Here is a 19926-nt window from a genome sequence, read left to right as displayed (position 1 = left end):
CAAAGCGGCTGATTGGACACTCTAAATTGCCCCTAGGTATGAGTCTGAGCGTGAGAGGAAAGAGGTGTCGACGCCATTCCGGAAGGTTCCCACATCAAAGACAATGAACAGGTATTATACGAACTCATGAAATGTGACTTTGACACAGAAGAAGCTTTAAGGATTTAAGGTTGTTTGTTTCCTTGTGCCCTGCGATTGGCTGGCCACCAATTCAGGGTGTCCACCGCCTGTGGCCCGGGCTCCAGCACCCCCCGTGACCCTAAGGAGGATAAAGCGGTTCAGAAAATGAGAGAGAGAGCTTTGCAAAGCATCCCCACATTCGCAATAATTATAGACTGTAAATGAATAACATGGATGTTCTTTTGGCAGAACCTCGGATTTCAGTGTCAACAAGAGCATGCGGCTCAATTGCGGTGGGTTGGAGGGGAAAAAAGCCTGAGGGGCGGGTTGGGCTGGGGCGGGACAGGACAGGGAGGCGTCCTAGACTCCGGTCCCATCCGTCCCACCGCACTCGCTCCACATCTAGAGTGGAAAGGAAGCCCTCACAAGTCTTCAAAGACCATCTAGGCACACCCACACTGACTTGTCCACTGCTTCTCTAAGGTAAAGTAAAAAAACAACAACAACAAATTTGCAGCCTGTTTTGCATTCTTTTGTTCATTGTCTTTTCACTTCCAAAAACAGTAAAGTGGGAGTTTATCACCGAGCTAAGTCGAGACGTTTGAGAAAAAATAGTGGCCGGCTGAGAATTGTTTGCCACATCGGCAAAGAGAGCGAGGAGGGGGACTCCGGGGGAGGGGGTCGCGTCTGTTTGACTTGGAATGTCAAGAAAAGACTAGTTGATCTCAGTCCGCTTTTAGTCTTCACTTTGAGTCCCAGGAATGCACGTTGTCATGGCGACTTTCTGAGCAGCGCTCGCAAAATGACGTCAACGTCTTGAAAAATAATCCCTGCAAAAGATTTAAAAATGCTACTTTGTTTCAACCGGGAATAAGAGTTGGCAAAACTGTGGAAAAGGATCAAAGATGAAATGTTGTATATTAGGTTTGATTGGAAAAGTTCATCAATAAGTAGTATTCAGTTTTTGTTTTTATTTGTTGATTTATATTTTTAGCACTATTGCATGTCAATGGAAATTAGTTGTCTTGGGGTAAATTTAATTTTCATAGTAGCAGAGTCTATTTTCTTGTTTAACTTGTTTACTCGCTGGCTGCCATTGGTGGCAATAAACTTTTTAACCCCCGCCAAAAAAAAAAGGAACAATTTTTACCTCACATGAACAAATTTTGACCCAAAGATTTAATAATTTGGACTGAAAAGTTAAGTAAATTCTGGTCAAAACAAACATTTACCATTTTTGCCCCAAATCATTTTTTTTTACCAATATCTAACATTTTTTTGCCATAATCTAACACTTTTTTGCCATAATCTAACAATTTTTTTACCAATATTGAACAATTTTTTGACCAAAAAAACCCAACCTTTTTGGACCAAACCAACCCACATTGACCATGTTAGACCAAATTATTAAAAAGAATTACCATAGAAAACCTCAAAACATTTTGGACCAAAGAAATTTATTAAATTTGAATCCTTAAATTAGCCACTTTTTTTAACTAAGTACAAAACTTTTTTTGACCTAATCGTTAACATATTTTAACCAATAATTATTATTTTTTTGACTCAAAATTAAATAGTTCAGACCAAAACAGTTTTCACCCTAACATTGACCATTTTTAACCAACATCTAAGAATGTTTAATAAAAAAATAACAATTTAAAAGCGAACATGATTCCTTTCAGACCCCAAATCAAACCATTTTTTTAACATTAATATATTTCGACCAAAAATGTAATTTTTTTACTTAAAATAAATAGTTCAGACAAAACCGTTTTCACCGTAACATTGGCCATGTTTAACCAACATCTAAAAATGTTTAATCAAAAAATAACAATTTAAGACTGAAAATGATTCATTTCAGACCACAAGTGAAACCCTTTTTTAACGTTAACATATTTCAACCAAAAATTATTATTTTTTGCACTCAAAATTAAATAGTTCTGACAAAACATTTTCCCTAGTATTCAGCATTTTTAACCAAAAACTAGCCATATTAGACCAAAAACGAATCTTTCAAGACAAAAAACAACCGTTTGTTTCACCCCAAAATTCACCATTTGCAATGAAGATAAACCATTACTGACCATACAATAACCATTTTCTCCTGTAACAGTCACAATTTGAAACCACAATATATAATAATTTACAGACGACTTCCCATAAAATCCCTTTGACGGGTTCAAATGTCGAAATCAGTCAATTTTGACCTCAATTGCTGTCATTTCTGTACTTTTCCTGCCCGTGTGGCCAAAACTAAGGGTTTTGTGAAGTACAGAGCAACTTTATGAGCGCAATTGGGACTTTTCCAAATAAAACTTTGTTTGGCTCTTGCGTCACCTCCTTTACCTCCAAGTCAAGCAACATTTCCCCACGATGTTGACTTGTTGTTATTTTTGGAAGAGAAGAGATGCCGCCTTATTGCCCCTCTGGAACTTTCCATTGACAAACAAACAAACATGGCATGAGGACATTTTGGACAATTGTAGGACAGAAACAGGAACAGATCAAATGGAGAACTTTCCGGTGAATGGTGTTGAAAAGCCTTCTCCTGTCACAGTATGGGAATGTATCCACGTATTGATACCAAAATCTTGTATGCGGATACAATATTTTATGGCAAAAGTATCAGTTCTAAGTCATTTTTCTTTGTTCGCCCCACCATAGCTCATGGAGGAAACTTCATTTTTCACTTTTGATGGTGGTTAGCACACGTGTCAAAGTGGCGGCACAGGGGCCAAATCTGGCCCGCCACCTCATTTTGGGTGGCCCGGGAAAGTAAATCAAGAGTGCAGACTTTCTGTTTAAGGATCAAATTAAAATGAAGAGTATAGATGTATATTAAATTTCCTGATTTTCCCCCTTTTAAATCAGTAATTGTATTTTTTTAATCATTTTTTTCTGTGTTTTTAGTTCAAAAATCATTTTGTAAAATCTAAAAATATACCGTATTTTCACGACTATAAGGCGCACCACATTATAAGGCGCACCCTCAATGAATGACACTTTAATTTTTTTTCCATATATAAAGCACTCTGGATTATAAGGCGCCCTGTCTATTTTGGAGAAAATTTAAGACTTTTAAGTGCGCCTTACAGTCGTGAAAATACGGTATATTAAAAAAAGCTAAAATAAACATTGTTTTAGATCTATAAAAAACGGAATATTCAGAGCTTTTAATCCAGTTCTTTTAATCCATTTATAAAAAAATATCTAAATATTATATCTAAAATGGTCCGGCCCACATGAAATCGAGTTGACGTTAACGCGGCCCGCGAACCAACCCGAGTCTGACACCCTTGGGTTAGCACATCCAGCTCACAGTTCTGAGATTGAGAATTTAGTCTGACATGCCTGTGTGGAGTTTGCATATTCGCCCCGGGCCTGCGTGGGTTTTCTTCGGGTACTCCGGTTTCCTTCCACATTCCAAAGACATGCATGGTAGGCTGATTGGACACTCTAAATTGCCCCTAGGTATGAGTGTGAGCGTGAATGGTTGTCCATTTCCTTGTGTCCTGCCATTGGCTTGCAACCCATTCAGGTTGTCCCCCGCCTACTGCCCATAGTGGGCTGAGATAGGCTCCAGCACCCCTGCGATTCTTGTGAGGATAAGCAGTACGCCATTGATGAGGCTAGACATCAAATCCTTCACTATTGACTCTTGAACAAATATTTATTCACCTCAAATCAAGAAGGATTAGACATTTGGCGCAATAAATGGTATTTAAAAAATGAACATTTACAGCCAGGCATGTCAGTTTATATGAATTGAATGTCTATCTTTGTCAATGGCAGAGTGAGTTTTGGAGCATTTTTTAAATCACTTCTTCTACATACTGGGTCATTTCTTGTTGATTGTGGGACATTTCCAGGTCTATTTCTGTCGATTTGAGTTATTTTATGAATATTTTTTCGTTATTTATCGTTATCACAGGATAACACTTTGGATTACTTCTTGTTCATTTAGAGTTGAATGGTATGGTATTGTGTTTAGTATTGAATTGAAAGCCGGGATTAAACTTTCCGGCATTCTTCTGACGTCTTCAGGAGACGAGCTGAACAAAAGAGTAATTGTTAAATTGTGTAATTGTTCATGTGTTGGGAGACGCCATTCCACAGCAGTGGAAGCTCTCGCAGAATGTTCGTTCCTCAGGAAACTTGGTGTGTTTCTAAAGTGCAAACAATCTGCAAACATGAGCCCAGCGTGTTGGGAAAATAGGGGATTTCTCAGTCCAGAATGTACACCAAAAAATTCAAGTCAAGAGGAGAAACATTTATTTGTTTGTTTTCATTTATCGTAGTTTTGTTTTGTCTTGATATTTATTTTTAAAATTTAGTTTTATATGAGTTTATTACTTATTTATAAAATAAATAAGGAATAAAAATAAGTCTTTTTGTGCATTTATTCAAAAATAAAAGTGTCAAAGTGGTGGGGCGGGGGCCAGATTCCGGCCCGCCAAATCACTTTGTGCGTCAACTTTTGAGAAAAAAATTAAAACGAAGCAAATAAAATAAAATAATCATTTTTTAAAAACCAATTTTTAAATCTAAAAGCATTTTAAATCTAAAAACCCCCAAATCTAACTCAATTTTCCACATATTTTTCAATGTAAATAAAATATATTTCTAAACATGTATTTACCTTTTTTCCTTTTCTAAAATGAAAAACAAATGGTAAATAGATAAAATATAAAATATTTTATTTTCCCCTTTTCTATTTATTTTTTCAGTTTTTATACCACAAATTATTTTTAAATCTAAAATAAATAAAAAATATTAATACATAAGACTGAAGAACTTTACTGTTTTTATTTTTTGATGTAAATTTCATTATGAATTAAAAATTATGAATGATTATTTTTAAAAAATGAATGTTATTTCCTTTAAAAAAATAAAGAATTGTAAATTAAGTTTAAAAAAATCAAAAATACGAGCAAGTACGTCCTATTAAGAAGCTCCAATCGAGAATTTGGTTAAATTTAATGTCTATAAATGAGGTATCCACTCTCAGAAAAGTGTCAATTCATTAAGAGATTAATAACAGCAATCTCCCAGTGAAACATAAGAAAGATTTTAAAAAAATCTATAAATATTATTTTTGTGTTTATTTTTAATGTGATTACATTTTAGGGTAAAAACAAAGCAAAGACAAAGTCTCTTAGTAAATTACTCAATTTTAATTTTTCTTATCTTCTCATCTCATCTTATTTTCTGAACCGGTTTATCCTCATTAGGGTCGCGGGGGGTGCTGGAGCCTATCCCAGCTGACTCCGGGCCAGAGGCCGGTACACCCTGAATCGGTGGCCAGCCAATCGCAGGGCACAAGGAGACGGACAACCACAAATTTAGTTTTTCTCCATAGAAAAAGTCATACAAAAGGACAACAGACAGTTAATTTTTTCTTCTTTTTTTCCACAGACGCTGAAGATGAGGGTTTGGATCATTTTCCTGTTTTGCCTGGCTGGGCACGTGGCAGCCGCTCCTGTAAGTCCGCTATGATTCAATGACCAATTGCTGAGCACCTGAAAAAGTCTCTTTTTTTTCAACCTCATTTTTTCATGGTCCATAAAAGTAGATATACCTCAAGTTTTTCCCCAATTTTAAATCAATCAGAATATATTTCTATTTATTGTTTTACAAATTTAAAAAATGAACAAAAAATATTTAGTGTTTGAAAACCAAAATAGAGAAGAGGACACAGTATTTTCCTTTTTTAAATCAAGACCACAAAATATGGAATAGAGTATTTTTTTTCCTTTAAGAATTTAATGACTAAAAGCTAAAAAAATACATTTCTCTAATATAATTCATAAAATATATTTTTAAAAAGTAATTAAAAGAGAATATTTTTCTCTCCCTTTTGAAAAAAAATCACACGAATAAATCTGTTTTCATAAATCAAAAATGAAAAGAGAACATTTGCATTAAACAAATAAAACACAAGAAAAGAACAATGTATATATTTTCCTTTTTAATGAAAAGAACAAAAGACAATGAACTAAGGAATATTAGTTTTCTCCCCCCAAAAATAGAATGTATAATTTAAAGAAACGTTACTTTAAAAAAATCATCCCAAATAAAGATTTTTTTAGATATGTAAAAGATGTAAAGAATATTTAAAGTTTAAAAAAAAGTAAGAAACTTCCATTTTCCTTTTTTAAAACACATGATATTATTACATAAAATAAATACAAAAAATACCAACCTGGTTTGCCTTGAGTTCCTGATTTTAAAAAAAGTTATAGGTATATATATATGTATAGTATAGTATATATATGTGTATGTATATATATATATATATATATATATATATATATATATATATATATATATGTATGTATGTATATATATGTGTATGTATGTATGTATGTATGTATGTGTATATATATATATATATATATATATATTCCATTTTCCTTTTTTCAAACACGTGATATTATTACATAAAATAAATTAAAAAAAATACCAACCTGCTTTGCCTTGAGTTCCTGATTAAAGAAAAATAAAAAATAAATTATTTTATATATATATATATATATATATATATATATATATATATATATATATATATGTATATATATGTATATATATACATATAAATATATATGAATGCAGACTATATACATTTTAAAAAAATAAATTTGATCTGTTTTTGCCTTTGGAAATGAATGGGGCGTTTTTTTTTGTCAAATCTTTTAGGTTGCCATTGACGTCGTGCGATGACCAATCCTTGTTGACTGGCGTCTAAGCGCCCTCAATGAGTTTCTGTTTCAGTTCTTCTGCTCCTCATTTTCCCAGTTTATATCTCTCCCACTTCTTGTTGATCAGACTGAGGAGAAGCCGATGGACGAGGCGCTTGTGGCAGAGGAAGAGCCGGCGATGGACGAGGAACTGGTGGTGGACGAGCCCGCCGTGGAGGATTCCATCATCCTGGTGAGTCGGAAGCGTTGAAAGTGAGATTATTTCCCAGATTGTGGACCAAATCTGGATTTGGGGGGTCAATTGAGTCTTTGAAGGTAATCTTTGAAATCATCCGTGCGAGCTGCGGGGAACATTTTTCATGTTTCTCTTGGAAGGAGGCCAGAAGACAAGATGGCGCTTTGATGGCGCCACAATGTAGGAAGGCTACTTTGTCTTAGATTTGAGTGATTTTAAGTGATCACCAAAAAAAAGAACAACATCCAGACATTGCTGTGTTCTTCCCTGATTTCTAGGATTTGACAATGCCTTTCGCCATCTCTCATGTGTCGTGGTTTTTAGGTTTAACGCCATCTTTATATTTATTGCGTTATTTTAAAATGTTTTTTCCATTTTTTTTCTTTTTACTATTTGCTTTTTTTTGCTGTTTATTTTCACTGTATGTATTTTTTGCTTTTTCATTTAAGGATTTTTGCGCTACTTATATTTATTTTTGGCAGGTTTTCACAATAAGATATTTTAGCATTTTTCTAAGTAAAGTTTTTGCTGTTTTTCACATTCTTTAAGTTATGTTGTTTTTTTTTGTTTTTGTCTTTTATTTTTAGCATTTTATATTTTCATGTTTTTTCAGCTTTTTGCATTTTTTGCATGTCATTTTTATCTTCTGTTATTATCATCTTCTGTTATTATCGTATTTCCTTTTTGAGGTTTTTTACAGGTTGAAAAGAAATGGATAAAAATCGCATTATTTAATTTTTCCACATTTGTTTTTAATGTTTATTTTGGTTTTTGTGTTCCTTTTGGGCAGTTTGGGTTTTTTTGTGCATTTTTTCACTCTTTATTTTTCATGTTTTTAAATGTTTTCACTTTTCCACCATTTTTTTGCTGCTTATTTTCAATGTCAACATGTTGCCAACCCCCCACCACACTCCCCAACAAAAAAATAGTACTTTGTATTTTTTGTTTTTTTAACCAAATTCTTTAATTTTCAGGGTTTTGCGCATGAACAGCCTCAATGTACTGCAAAGTAGTGTATTTTTTCTTTTTTTCTGCCTTGTTTTGCTTTTTTTTGTTTGTGTTTTTTTTCGTTGTTGTTTTTATTTAAAATTTTGGGGAGTTTCGTTTAAATTAGCACAGGTGTGTTTATTCATTTTTTCATTCATTTTCTGAATCGCTTATCTTCGCAAGGGTCGTGGGGGTGCCGAGCCTATCCCAGCCAACAATGGAAAGCAGGCAGCCAACCGCAGGGCGCAAATAAAACGTGGGAGGAAACGGGAGCACCTGTAGATCACCCGGGATCAAACCCTCGACCCTAGAACTGTGAGGCCGACACGCTAACCACTTGGTCGCCTAGCCATAGAGTTGCTTATTTTTTTAAGAAATAGCGTGGCAGTCTGGGTTCCCTCCATCACATTTTTTCACATGTTGATGTTGAAATGAGGCAAAAGCAGCTGCTCCCGATGATGTCATGAGACCGCCAGTTAAAAAAAACGGCAGGAAGTTTTTTTCCCACTCGGCCGGACGGAATGTTCCGGAAGCCGCTGAGACCGCAGCTGGAAAAAAACGAACTTGCGCCAACCAGCCCGCATCTTTCTTAGGGGTGGAACATTCTGGAGCCGGGCCAGAGAAACTTCAGGGCCTCCACCCCGGCAAATAAAAACCTGCGTCAAGTCCCAAAAAGTTAACGCGTTTGATTCTGTATAGTTGGTTAGAGAAGTATTTAGTTACCTTTCTAAAGTATTTCAATAGATTTTGGACTGTTTAGGTCACTTTTGGATAGTAATTGAGTAGTTTTAAGAGATTTAGATTACATTTTGTGTGGTTAGCACATCGGCCTCACAGCTCTTGGGTCCTGGGTTCAAATCCAGGTCACGTCCACCTCTGTGGAGTTTGCATGTTTTGCGTGTGTAGCTTTCCTCCGGGTAATCCGGTTTCCTCCCACATTCCAAAAACATGCACGGTAGGCTGATTTACACTCCAAATTGCGCCTAGGTATGGGTGTGAGTGTGCATGGTTGGCCGTCTCCTTGTGGCCTGCGATCGGCTGGCCACCGATTCAAGGTGTCCCCCGCGTCTGGACCAGAGTCAGCTGGGATAGGCTCCAGCACCCTCGCGACCCTAATGAGGATAAAGTTGTTTAGAAAATGAGAGATGAGATATATATAAATATATAAAATGAGAGATGAGATACATATATATGTATATATCATACACATCTCATCTCATTTTCTGAACTGCTTTATCCTCATTAGGGTTGCGGGGGTGCTGGAGCCTGTCCCAGCTGACTCCGGGCCAGGGGCAGGGGACACCCTGAATCGGTGGCCAGCCGATAGCAGGGCACAAGGAGACGGAAAACTATTCACGCTCACACTCATACCTAGGGGCAATTTAGAGTGTCCAATCAGCCTACTATGCATGTTTTTGGAATGTGGGTGGAAACCAGAGTACCCGGAGAAAACCCACGCAGCCCCGAATATATATATACATATATATATACATATATATATATATATATATATATATATATATATATATATATATATATATATATATATATATATATATATATATATATATATATATATATATATATATATATATATATATATTGAAACTACTCTCGCATTCTTGTATGTATCTATTTGGTCATTTTGGAGGTCGATCCATGTATTTTTGGAAGCCACGTAACTTTTGACATTTTAAAACTTTGGGGATTTGCAGGAGGGTGAGGAGGAGAAGCAGGTTGAAGTGGGATCCAACCCAGTGCAGGTGGAGACTGACGACTTTGACGAGGCCTTCGAGGTGGAAGAGGATGACGTCACTGAGGGTGAGAAAAAAAAGCCGCCGTTTCCTCACTCCAGCTTGCGGTCAGCTAACCCCTTACAGGAAGCTCATTGGCTGCCTTGGATGCTGCCAGGCGTCTAATCCATTTGGTGTATGAAGTGCCAAGATAATTTAATTTACTTTAATAAACTATTTCAGTTGGTTTCAGAGTCTTTAGGCTACGTTTATTTCAGGAGATCTCGGACTGTTTAAACAACTTTTAATGGAGTATTTGAGTCGATTTAAGAGGAGTTAGGTTACTTCAATATAGTGTTTCAGTAAATAGATTTAAGAGTATTTACGTTACTTTTATGTTAATTTTTTTTCCAGTATATTTTACAATCTTGAAGTAACTTTTACTGGTTATTCTGCTGATTGAAGACTGTTTAGACTGTAAAACTGTATTGATTTATTTGATAAGGAACTGCACATATTAATGAACATATTTATATTCATGTTAATGAACATATATATATATGTAAATATGTAAGATTGTAGCCGCCGGCTAATTTCCATATTTAGTCCCTTGTGTAGGTACAAGACAAACAATGACACACACTAGACACATACACGCACACGTAGCACAATTTTAGACAGCGTCGTGATTGCAATTTTGTCTAACAGCCAGGCTTTAAGATGATTGGTGGAGGTTCAGAGATGGGTGTTCACATATGTTAATTGGTATTGACTTCCAGGTATGTGCGGCGTGGACAGAGAAGGTGCTCTGGCTAAAATCACTCTTTTTGAAGGGAACTGCACAGTCACCTGTAGAGCCAGCTCTTGTTAATGCTTTGGAATTTTTTTGTACAAAATCTTGCAGTGGAGGAGGAGCTTTGTGTTGGAAAATTTGGTAGACTAAGGTGGAATCTGCATATTTAACAGTATTGTTCTAGTTCAGGTGTTTGTGTTTCTTTAATATCTGACAGTGGTGGTGCGTTTTTGGCTTTCTGACAATACTTTCAAAGCCTGCTTATAAATGGTTTCAATTGGTTTTAGTGTTGTTTTACAGGCTAATGACCAACTTGTTTGTTAAATATAATTTTACTGACTCAGCTGTTAGATTTTTTTCAAATGAACCTTGAAATTATGTTTATGGAGTATTTCAATAGATTTCAGAGTCTTTAGGTAGCGTTTAGAGCGTATTTGAATCAATTTAAAAGAAATAAGGCTGCTTTTGTATTTTAAAATTTGAATTTAGGTTTGAAGTAATTAAATAGTAGTTCGATTTAAGACTATTCAGGCTATTTTTATTAAGTATTTCAATAAAATCAAGTTTATTTAGATTACATATAAGAGATATTTGAGTAGATTTAAGAGTCTTTAAGTTGGTACTTCTGAAATGTATGCTCGTAGGTTTCTGAATATTGAGGGTACCGTATTTTCACAACTATAAGGCGCACTTAAAAGTCTTAAATTTTCTCCAAAATAGACAGGGCGCCTTATAATCCAGTGTGCTTTGTATATGGAAAAAAAAATAAGTGTGTCACTCAATGAGGGTGCGCCTTATAATGCAGTGCGCCTTATAGTCGTGAAAATACGGTACTCACTAAAAATTTGGGGCTTGCGTGCGTGGGTAAATTTAAAAACATGCATGGTAGGCTGGTTGAACACTAAATTACCCCTATGTATGAGTGTGAGAACATTTTCTGTATATTTTATTTCTATAATTCTTTTACTACTACTTTACTATTTGCGCAACGACCATATTTGTTGTTGTTGACAATTTTTTTCGAAATTGATTGGGGAGGGACATAATTTTTTATGTATTTTTTTTGTTCAGACCCCTGTCTGCAGCACCAGTGCAAGAAGGGCAAAGTGTGCGAGGTAGATGACAGCAACACCCCAGTGTGCGTGTGTCAGGACCCGTCCACTTGCACAACCGCCGAGGGAGTCTTTGAGCACGTGAGTTGGCCCTGCTTCTAAACAAAGTGTTAATGACGATAATGGACGTCCAAATATTGTGGAGTCCATACATCCTTCTGCTGTGAATTTAAATGAGTTTGTCTCTAGTCCAAGTCATTTGACCTGGGTGGGATGGGCCATTTTTACTTTGATAACACGATAACTTTATTTGGTCATTTTTAAGATTTTTTTATTTTTTATTTCAGGGTGCTTATGGTTCACTTTCTGTTGATTTTGGATCCTCTCCTTGATTTTATGGCATTTTCGGATTAATTCATAATGATTGGTGCCTGCGTCCTATTGATTTTAAGGTCACTTTCTGCTGGTTTTGGGGCACTCTAGTGTCACTTTATATCGATTCTGGGTTATTTTTTGATGATTTTGGGGCATTCTGAGTCACTTCCTGCACATTTTAGGTCACTTGTTGTTAATTTTGAAGCAATTTGGCAAAGTCGAAATTATTAACAACAAACTGATTTTTTGGGTGGGCCATAGTTTAAAATAGTAATGAATGTCTCAACTCATTTGGTCAGGGTTGCGGGGTTGCTGGAGCCTATCCCAGCTGACTCCAGGCCAGAGGCGGGGGACACCCTGAATCGGTGGCCAGCCAATCACAGGGCACAAGGAGACGGACAACCATGCACACTTACAACTATACCTAGGGGCAATTTAGACTCTAAATTTTAAAGCGTCCAATCAGCATACCATGCATGTTTTTCTGAATGTGGGAGGAAACCGGAGTACCCGGAGGAAACCCACGCAGGCCCGGGGAGAACATGCAAGGTGGACTTGACCTGGATTTGAACGCAGGACCCCAGAGCTGTGAGACCGGCGCGCTAACCACTGGCGCCACCAGGCCATAGTAATGAATGTGCAATTGGAAATGAATGGGGCCATTGAAAATGTATGTGGAAAGGGTTGTAAAACTTTGGCAAATTTTGACATTTTTGCCAAAAATATTTGTAGATATGTGACTGGTGTGGGTTAGGCAAAACAGTTGGGTAGGTAGCATTTGACATTTGATTTTTTTTTACTTTTGGAAAATAATGGAGCATTTTTTTTGTTCAAAAAGAATACATGCTGCCAGTTTGACACCAGTTTTAGTCATTGGTACTTTTTGACTTCCTGTAATGCCTGATTATGGCTTTTTCAGGTTTGCGGCACTGACAACAAGACCTACGACACTTCCTGTCACTTCTTCGCCGCCAAGTGCGCCTTGGAGGGTACTAAGAAGGGCCACAAGCTACACCTGGACTACATCGGCCCCTGCAAAGGTCAAATTCAAGTTTAATTTGCTTGCGGCACAGGAGCCAAATCCCACCTGCCACTTTTTTTTGCCCGCAAAAGTAAAGTAAACTTCAAAAATGAAAGAAAAAAAAACTAAAAGATATTCGTAACTGTTTCCACCTATTTTTTTATACAAAGCGGCTTATGATTATCGAAATAAATGCTGATTCATTTGGTTATCAATTAATCCTGGGAGCTCTAGAAGTACAGTCGTATCTCTACTTACAAAATTAATTGGTTCGAAGACTTTTTTCGTAACTTGAAAAATTTGTAAGTAGAGGTATACTTTATATCTAAATTCTCTCATTGGTTCCACGGTCCTCACACAACTACCAACTAAACCCTTTAAAATTGGTCAAAGTGTCCCAATTTTGTATGAAAGATGTAAGGAAACACACAAAAATTAGGTTTATTAATGTCTTAAAATAAATAAAGCATATGAAAATGTGCCCAGCCCCACTGAAATAACTCCCTCTGTGGCCGTCGTAGATGTATTTGTCCGCCAGATGGCGGCCAGAGCCCGTTCTACCAGGGCTGAAAGCCGTCCACTTTGTAGTACATTTTAGACTTCTACGTGTGCCCTGTGTGTGTGTGTGAAAATATGTGCCACGTTGCATTTGTACAGTTTTTAATCGCTTAATAAGCGGAATTCAGAATAAAATAATGGATAAGGAAATGCATTTACTTTTTGGGGGATTTCGTAACTTGGATCTTTTTCGTATCTCGAGTCATTTAATCGCATATCAAAAATTTTGTAACCTGAAACTTTTGTACCTAGAGGCATTCGTAAGTAGGGGTATGATGTATAGATATGCTCACACGAGTATGTGGTATTTATTTATTTGCAGACATTGAGCCATGCTTGGACAATGAGCTGACACAGTTTCCCCTGCGCATGAGGGACTGGCTAAAGAACGTCCTGGTGACTTTGTACGAGCGCGACGAGGACAACAACCTGCTGACCGAGAAGCAGAAAGTGAGGGTGAGTTTGGCCAGTGTGCCGATTCGCTCGAAGGGGGAAGAAGAGATGTTAAACCTGACACTCAGCTCTCAACTTCCCACGTCGGCTCTCAGTGACTGCTTTGTAGTCGTACTTTTGGCACGCATAAGCGACGTGGGGAAAAAATGGGCTTTGTGAAAAAAGGAGGAGGGCTTTGCTTTTCAACTGGGGCAGCCACAACCCACTGTTTTCAAGCTTCATGTTTCGTTTGGACAGTCTGACCTGATTCACCATGTTTGACCACAATAGAACAATTGTTAATGAAAATTGATCATTTTAGATAAATAAAAACAAACAAAATAAAAACACAAAAAAGATTCATTCCAACTTTAAATAAAACTTTTTTTAAACAAAACATTCACAATTTTTTTACCCCAAAATTTAACAATTGCACCAAAAAAGAAACACGAAAGACAAAAAAGAACCTTCATTTTTCTTGGTTCAGATCAAACATTTAAAATTAATTATTCCAGACCAAAAATCTAACCATTAAAAAAATCAGATATTCAATCATCAGTAACCAAAGATTCACAATTTTTGACCAAAATGTAACTATTTTTGGACCCAAGATGAACATTTTTTGCCAGATATGAACCTTTAGGGATTATTAAGTCCCTAGTTATCAAATTCTGACCAAAACCTGAAAAATCTAACGCAAAATGTATCATTTTAAATTATAAGTGAAACAACTTTTAATTTAAAAAAACATACTTACCTTTTTTTAACCAAAACCTAAACTTAAATTTTGGACCAAAAATGAATCATGTCATCTACATAACCAACTGATAGGGATCCAGTTTTATATAATGACATTTATATTTCCTTATTTATTTTTTTAAACTCATTTCTTATTTTTGTATTCATAATCAATTTTATTTTGACTTTATTAATATTTATTTTTTGCAGTATTGGTCCTGCATAGCATTATAGCTATAATGTTGTAGACTTTATGTCAATAGTGTGGATTTTTAGAGCAACTGTGGTTGATCTATCACCCTCCACATCAGATAAAGAGTTAACGTGCGGGCGTTGTAGGTTCAGAAGATCTACGAGAATGAGAAAAGGCTGAAGGCGGGACAACACACCCTGGACCTGCTGGCTCATGACTTTGTCAAGAACTACAACATGTATATCTTCCCCGTGCACTGGCAGTTCAAGCAACTGGACCAGCACCCCGCCGACGGGTATGCACGCACCACACCCGTTTATCCCAGGGATTGACACTTCAAAAATCATTTAAATTTAATTACCCAAAATATAAGCTTTAATCAAGTCTGCTCTTGCTTAGTTCGTAATACTGACTGATGAAAATATAAATAAAAACCGAATAAAATGATTTTAAAATCTAGAGCAATAATTACAACCAGAAAAGAAAACTGAAAATTTTGAGAATTAAGACCTAGAAAATAAAAACATGATAAAAGATAAGAAAATATAATGTAGTAAAATAAAAATAAAAATAAATGAAAAAATACAATAGCAAACAGAGAAAAATATGTAACATGAAATAAGAAAAACAATGTTTACATAACGGAAAATGTACAAAAGGCTAAAGACAGACTGAAAATATGAGTTAAGTGGTTTTAAAATGGATGAGAAATAATTCAAACAAGAAAAGAAGTGAAAAACTCAATAGCATTTAAAAAAATAAAGATTTACCAACAGTAAAATTTAAAGCATGATATAAGATAAAATATGCAGTGAAATGAACAAAAAAATTAAATCATGTAAAATACTATAGTAAATAATAGCAGAAAAAATGAAAATCTAATCAGAGAAAAAAAAACTATAAAAAATCTAAAAGGTAAGAAGGAAAAACACAAAATTCATTCCTAAATAATTAAAAACAAGAAAAGTTCACCAAAAAGAAGGGACAATCAAACAGAATCAAAAATACAAGCAAATTATCTAATGAAAGAACCGAAAATATGATGTAATGTAATGCCCCAGAAATTTCCATCTTTTTGCACGGATGACCGCAGTGCGTTTTTTTTGCTCGCCAGCTACCTGACACACACCGAGCTGGCCCCCCTTCGTGCCCCCCTTATTCCCATGGAGCACTGCACCACCCGCTTCTTTGAGGAATGCGACGCAGACGCCGATAAGTACATTGCCCTGGAGGAGTGGGCCGCCTGCTTCGGCATCAAGGAGCGTGAGTAGACTACTACTTTCCTCCATTCCATTTCTCTGCCGCAAACAACCAACGGGTTCACATCCAACTCCTTCAAGTACATCCGATCCGTTTGGGTTGACGGTCCAAATGAGATGGACGCCTTTTGCCAGCAGTTGGGTCAATAAGCAATTAATATGAAACAATATGATTGTGATAATTAACAATTCACTCCAATTTTGACCACAGGTAAAAATTTGGTGAACAAGAGTAATCTTTGTACTATTTTGAGATTTTCTTTTTGACCAAATAATCTTTTTAGACCAATCTTTTGGACACATAGATGAACAATTTTTGACCGAAATAAATCATTTTGGATAAAAAAGACAACTATTTTTTGCCTCTCATAAATCATTTTGGCAAAAAAAAAGATGCCTTTTTGTGGAATGAAAATGTACCATTTTGTCATCCAACATTAATGTTTTTGGACCAAATGTTAATTCATCATTTTGGTCCAAAACATTAGCCCTATTAATCCTTGCAGATAAAAAAATGTATGTATTAATTAAATAATTTTACCAAATGTTCATAATTTTGATCAAAAATGACACATTTTTTGGACCAAAAGAATCCTTTTTTTATGCCCAAACATTAACGATTTGAATCCCAAAATAAGCACATTTTGACAAAAAAATAGATACCTATATTTCCCCCAAAACGATTAATTCCAGACTAAATTGAACCATTTTGACCTAAAATTAAACTTTTAACTGAGTTAATTTATTAGATCAAATTAAAATTGGTAGAAGAGTACGAAGCTAGTTATGGTATTATAAATAAATGAATGAATGAATAAATGAATAAAAAATACAGAATATCTAAATTAAATACAATTATATACAGGTAAAATTTAGAAAATCCTCAAATAAAAAGTTTAAAAAATGAACATATGAATGGATTTTAAAAATACATTAATGCAAATCAATTTCAAAAGTAACAATAAATGATAAATTAAAAAAATATAAATTAGTATTTCCCTGCCTTTACTTTATTTTTTGTATTGTGAAAAATATTTTTTTTTAATTAAACTTTTAATTTTTTTAAATTTTAATTAATTTCCACTTTTCTTCTAATTCCCGGTATTTATTTATTTTTTTCTTGAGATTTTTTAAAATTTAAAATATCCATTTTCTGTTGTATTTGCCATACTATTATTATTATTATCATTTTTTTATAATTATGCAATTGTGTATTGCCCGATGCTTTTAAACATATATATACATATATATATATATATATATATATATATATATATATATATATATATATATATGTATATATATGTTTAAAAGCATATATATACGTATATATATATATATATATATATATATATATATATATATATATATATATATGTATATATATATATATATATATATATATATATGTTTAAAAGCATCGGGGAATACACAATTGCATAATTTAAATTAAATGTAAACTCATCAGTTCGGTGGATGCCAGTCCCCAGTCAAAATGGTTTGAACTTCAATTGTCGTCAATGGCATAATCATCATCATTATGAATCCATTTTTTTAATATAAAGTAAAATTCAAGTGAACACCATCACCAACCATCCCAGTTGAGATGGGAAGCGATGATTGGATTGATGCCATCCCCCAGTCCAATTCCTTTGGACAGCTATGACTATCAATACCAGTGAACGCATTAAATGTCAATCACGTTATTACAGCAAAGTTACTGTGCTCTCAATGTCAGAAGCGCTCATTTTGAGAGCAACTGCAATCAATGTCAGCCATTGTTAACGAATACATTTTTTTGTGTATTTCCAGAGGACGTGGATACTGACCTCCTCATCTAAGCAGAGGCGAGGCACGATGGGTCGCTCCTTTGCGTACGAGGTGCTCGCAGCTACAGTTTTGGTGCTAATTGCTTTTTTATTTAGATTTCCACGTAACAAACTTTGCTGCTTATACCACTAGTAAAACTAACACATTCCCAAAAGGAAGATTAATATCAAACGTAAGACTTCTGATGTAAATGTTTTTTTTTCATTTTTAAATTGATGTTTGAGGGCTTCAATCTGACGAAAAAGTCCTCCAAAATGAATAAAGTTTGGAAATATTTGTTCTTTAAGCTGACTTTGTACTGCACGCTTTGTTTTTTTAGTGGTTGTGCTTCACTACTGCGCTTGCTCACTCAGAACAATAAAAAAACGATAAAAATGGGCATGTTGAAGCAGGGGAATGTCTTGCAGGCTGAGTTTTTTCCCTCCAAAATGTCAAGACTGACAAGAGCAGCAAAGCTTCCTTGATGAAATCCAATAAAACCGATTCAACGATCAATCGTCTGCGACTTTTATCTCATACGCACCGTGTCTCATCATAATACACATTGGAGTTGGACAGTTATTGTGATGTAGCTAGGCAAGTGTATTATTGTTTTCTAATTGTATTAGTTTTTATTACAAAAGATTTGAAATGAATTAAAAAGAGAATATAATATAAAATATACGACATATCGGGCTCACAGTTCTGAGATCAGCGGTTCAATCCCAGATTCGGACATTCCTGTGTGGAGTTTGCATATTCGCCCTAGGCATGTGTGGGTTTTCTCTGGGTACTCCTGTTTCCTCCCACATTCTACAAACATGTACGATAGGCTGATTGGACACTCTAAATTGCCCCTAGGTATGAATGTGGGTGTGAGTGGTTGTTTGTCTCCTTGTGCCCTGCGATTGGCTGGCCACCCATTCAGGGTGTCCCCCGCCTCTGGCCCGAAGTCAGCTGGGATAGGCTCCAGCAACCCTGGTGAAGATAAGCGGTACAGAAAATGAATGAATCAAGAAATATATAGTATTATATTAATAAGGCGGCCCGGCGGCGCAAGTGTTTAGCACGTCGCCCTCACAGCTCTGGGATCCTGGGTTCAAATCCAGGTCGGTCCACCTGTTTGTAGTTTGCATGTTCTCCCCGGGCCTGCGTGTGTTTTCTCCGGGTACTCTGGTACTAATGTGGGTGTGAATGGTTGCTTGTCTCTTTGTGCCCTGCGATTGGCTGGTCACCAATTCAGGGTGTCCCCCGCCTCTGGCCCAAAGTCAGCTGGGACAGGCTCCAGCACCCCCCGCGAACCTAGTGATGATAAAGCAGTTCAGAAAATGAGATTAGATTTTTCTTAAAGAAGTAAAAATAAGATAATAGGTTCCACGGTGAGTGACTGGTTAGCACATTACCTCACTGTTGATGAAACTACATATTGCTATAAGTGGTAACAAATCATTTTCTATCGAAACTGGAAAATACATTTTGCCTGCGTTCCTCAAATTTTGAGCATGTCTGGACTCTTCACCTGTTAAAGGAATGCTAAGGTTAGCATAGCAGCCAAGTGCCAGGGGCTGTCTCCTGGGACTGCAGCACCCGGTCACCGTGTGCACCCGCTCATCCAGACCAGCATGAACATACAAACCACGGAGTTTGTCTCCTTAAAAGGAAAAGATATCACTGAGCGGCTCAACAAAAACTTCCAAACAATCATCACAGTACCAAAAGTATTGAAAAGTAGTATTAAGTACTGAAATTTTGTATTTGGATATTAAGATATTTGATTGACGAAGTAGTGATACTGTGTTATTGATGTGTTTTTCCACTACCACGAGTACTACCAATTTATTGCCTTGGGAGAAATTTGATTACAGACTATAGTAATGGGGGAATATTTTGCATTTTTTTTTTTTTAGCTCATTGTGTCATAAG

At 35.7% G+C, this 19926-nt stretch overlaps 1 protein-coding gene across 1 annotated transcript; it reads left to right on the top strand.

The window, feature by feature from the left end:
* Positions 1 to 465: 465 nt before the first annotated feature.
* Positions 466 to 18519, top strand: sparc (secreted protein, acidic, cysteine-rich (osteonectin)). Its single transcript, XM_077609978.1, has 10 exons — positions 466 to 603; positions 5536 to 5601; positions 6946 to 7050; positions 9756 to 9861; positions 11638 to 11759; positions 12913 to 13033; positions 13895 to 14028; positions 15082 to 15230; positions 16050 to 16198; positions 18007 to 18519. Exons 2-10 carry the CDS (start codon positions 5545 to 5547, stop codon positions 18033 to 18035), a joined length of 972 nt encoding a protein of 323 aa, XP_077466104.1. The 5' UTR covers positions 466 to 603; positions 5536 to 5544; the 3' UTR covers positions 18036 to 18519.
* Positions 18520 to 19926: the final 1407 nt, after the last annotated feature.

Source organism: Stigmatopora argus, chromosome 9 (assembly GCF_051989625.1).
Source record: "Stigmatopora argus isolate UIUO_Sarg chromosome 9, RoL_Sarg_1.0, whole genome shotgun sequence".
Classification (NCBI taxonomy): Eukaryota; Metazoa; Chordata; class Actinopteri; order Syngnathiformes; family Syngnathidae; genus Stigmatopora; species Stigmatopora argus.
The sequence above is the reverse complement of the archived record's forward strand: the minus strand, read 5'-3'. Positions and strand labels throughout refer to the sequence as shown.

Coding starts and splice junctions, on each gene's coding strand:
- sparc (XM_077609978.1), top strand. CDS start 5,545: ATGAGGGTTTGGATCATTTTCCTGTTTTGCCTGGCTGGGCACGTGGCA. Junction 7,051..9,755: donor TGGAGGATTCCATCATCCTG/GTGAGTCGGAAG, acceptor GGGGATTTGCAG/GAGGGTGAGGAGGAGAAGCA. Junction 11,760..12,912: donor CCGAGGGAGTCTTTGAGCAC/GTGAGTTGGCCC, acceptor TGGCTTTTTCAG/GTTTGCGGCACTGACAACAA.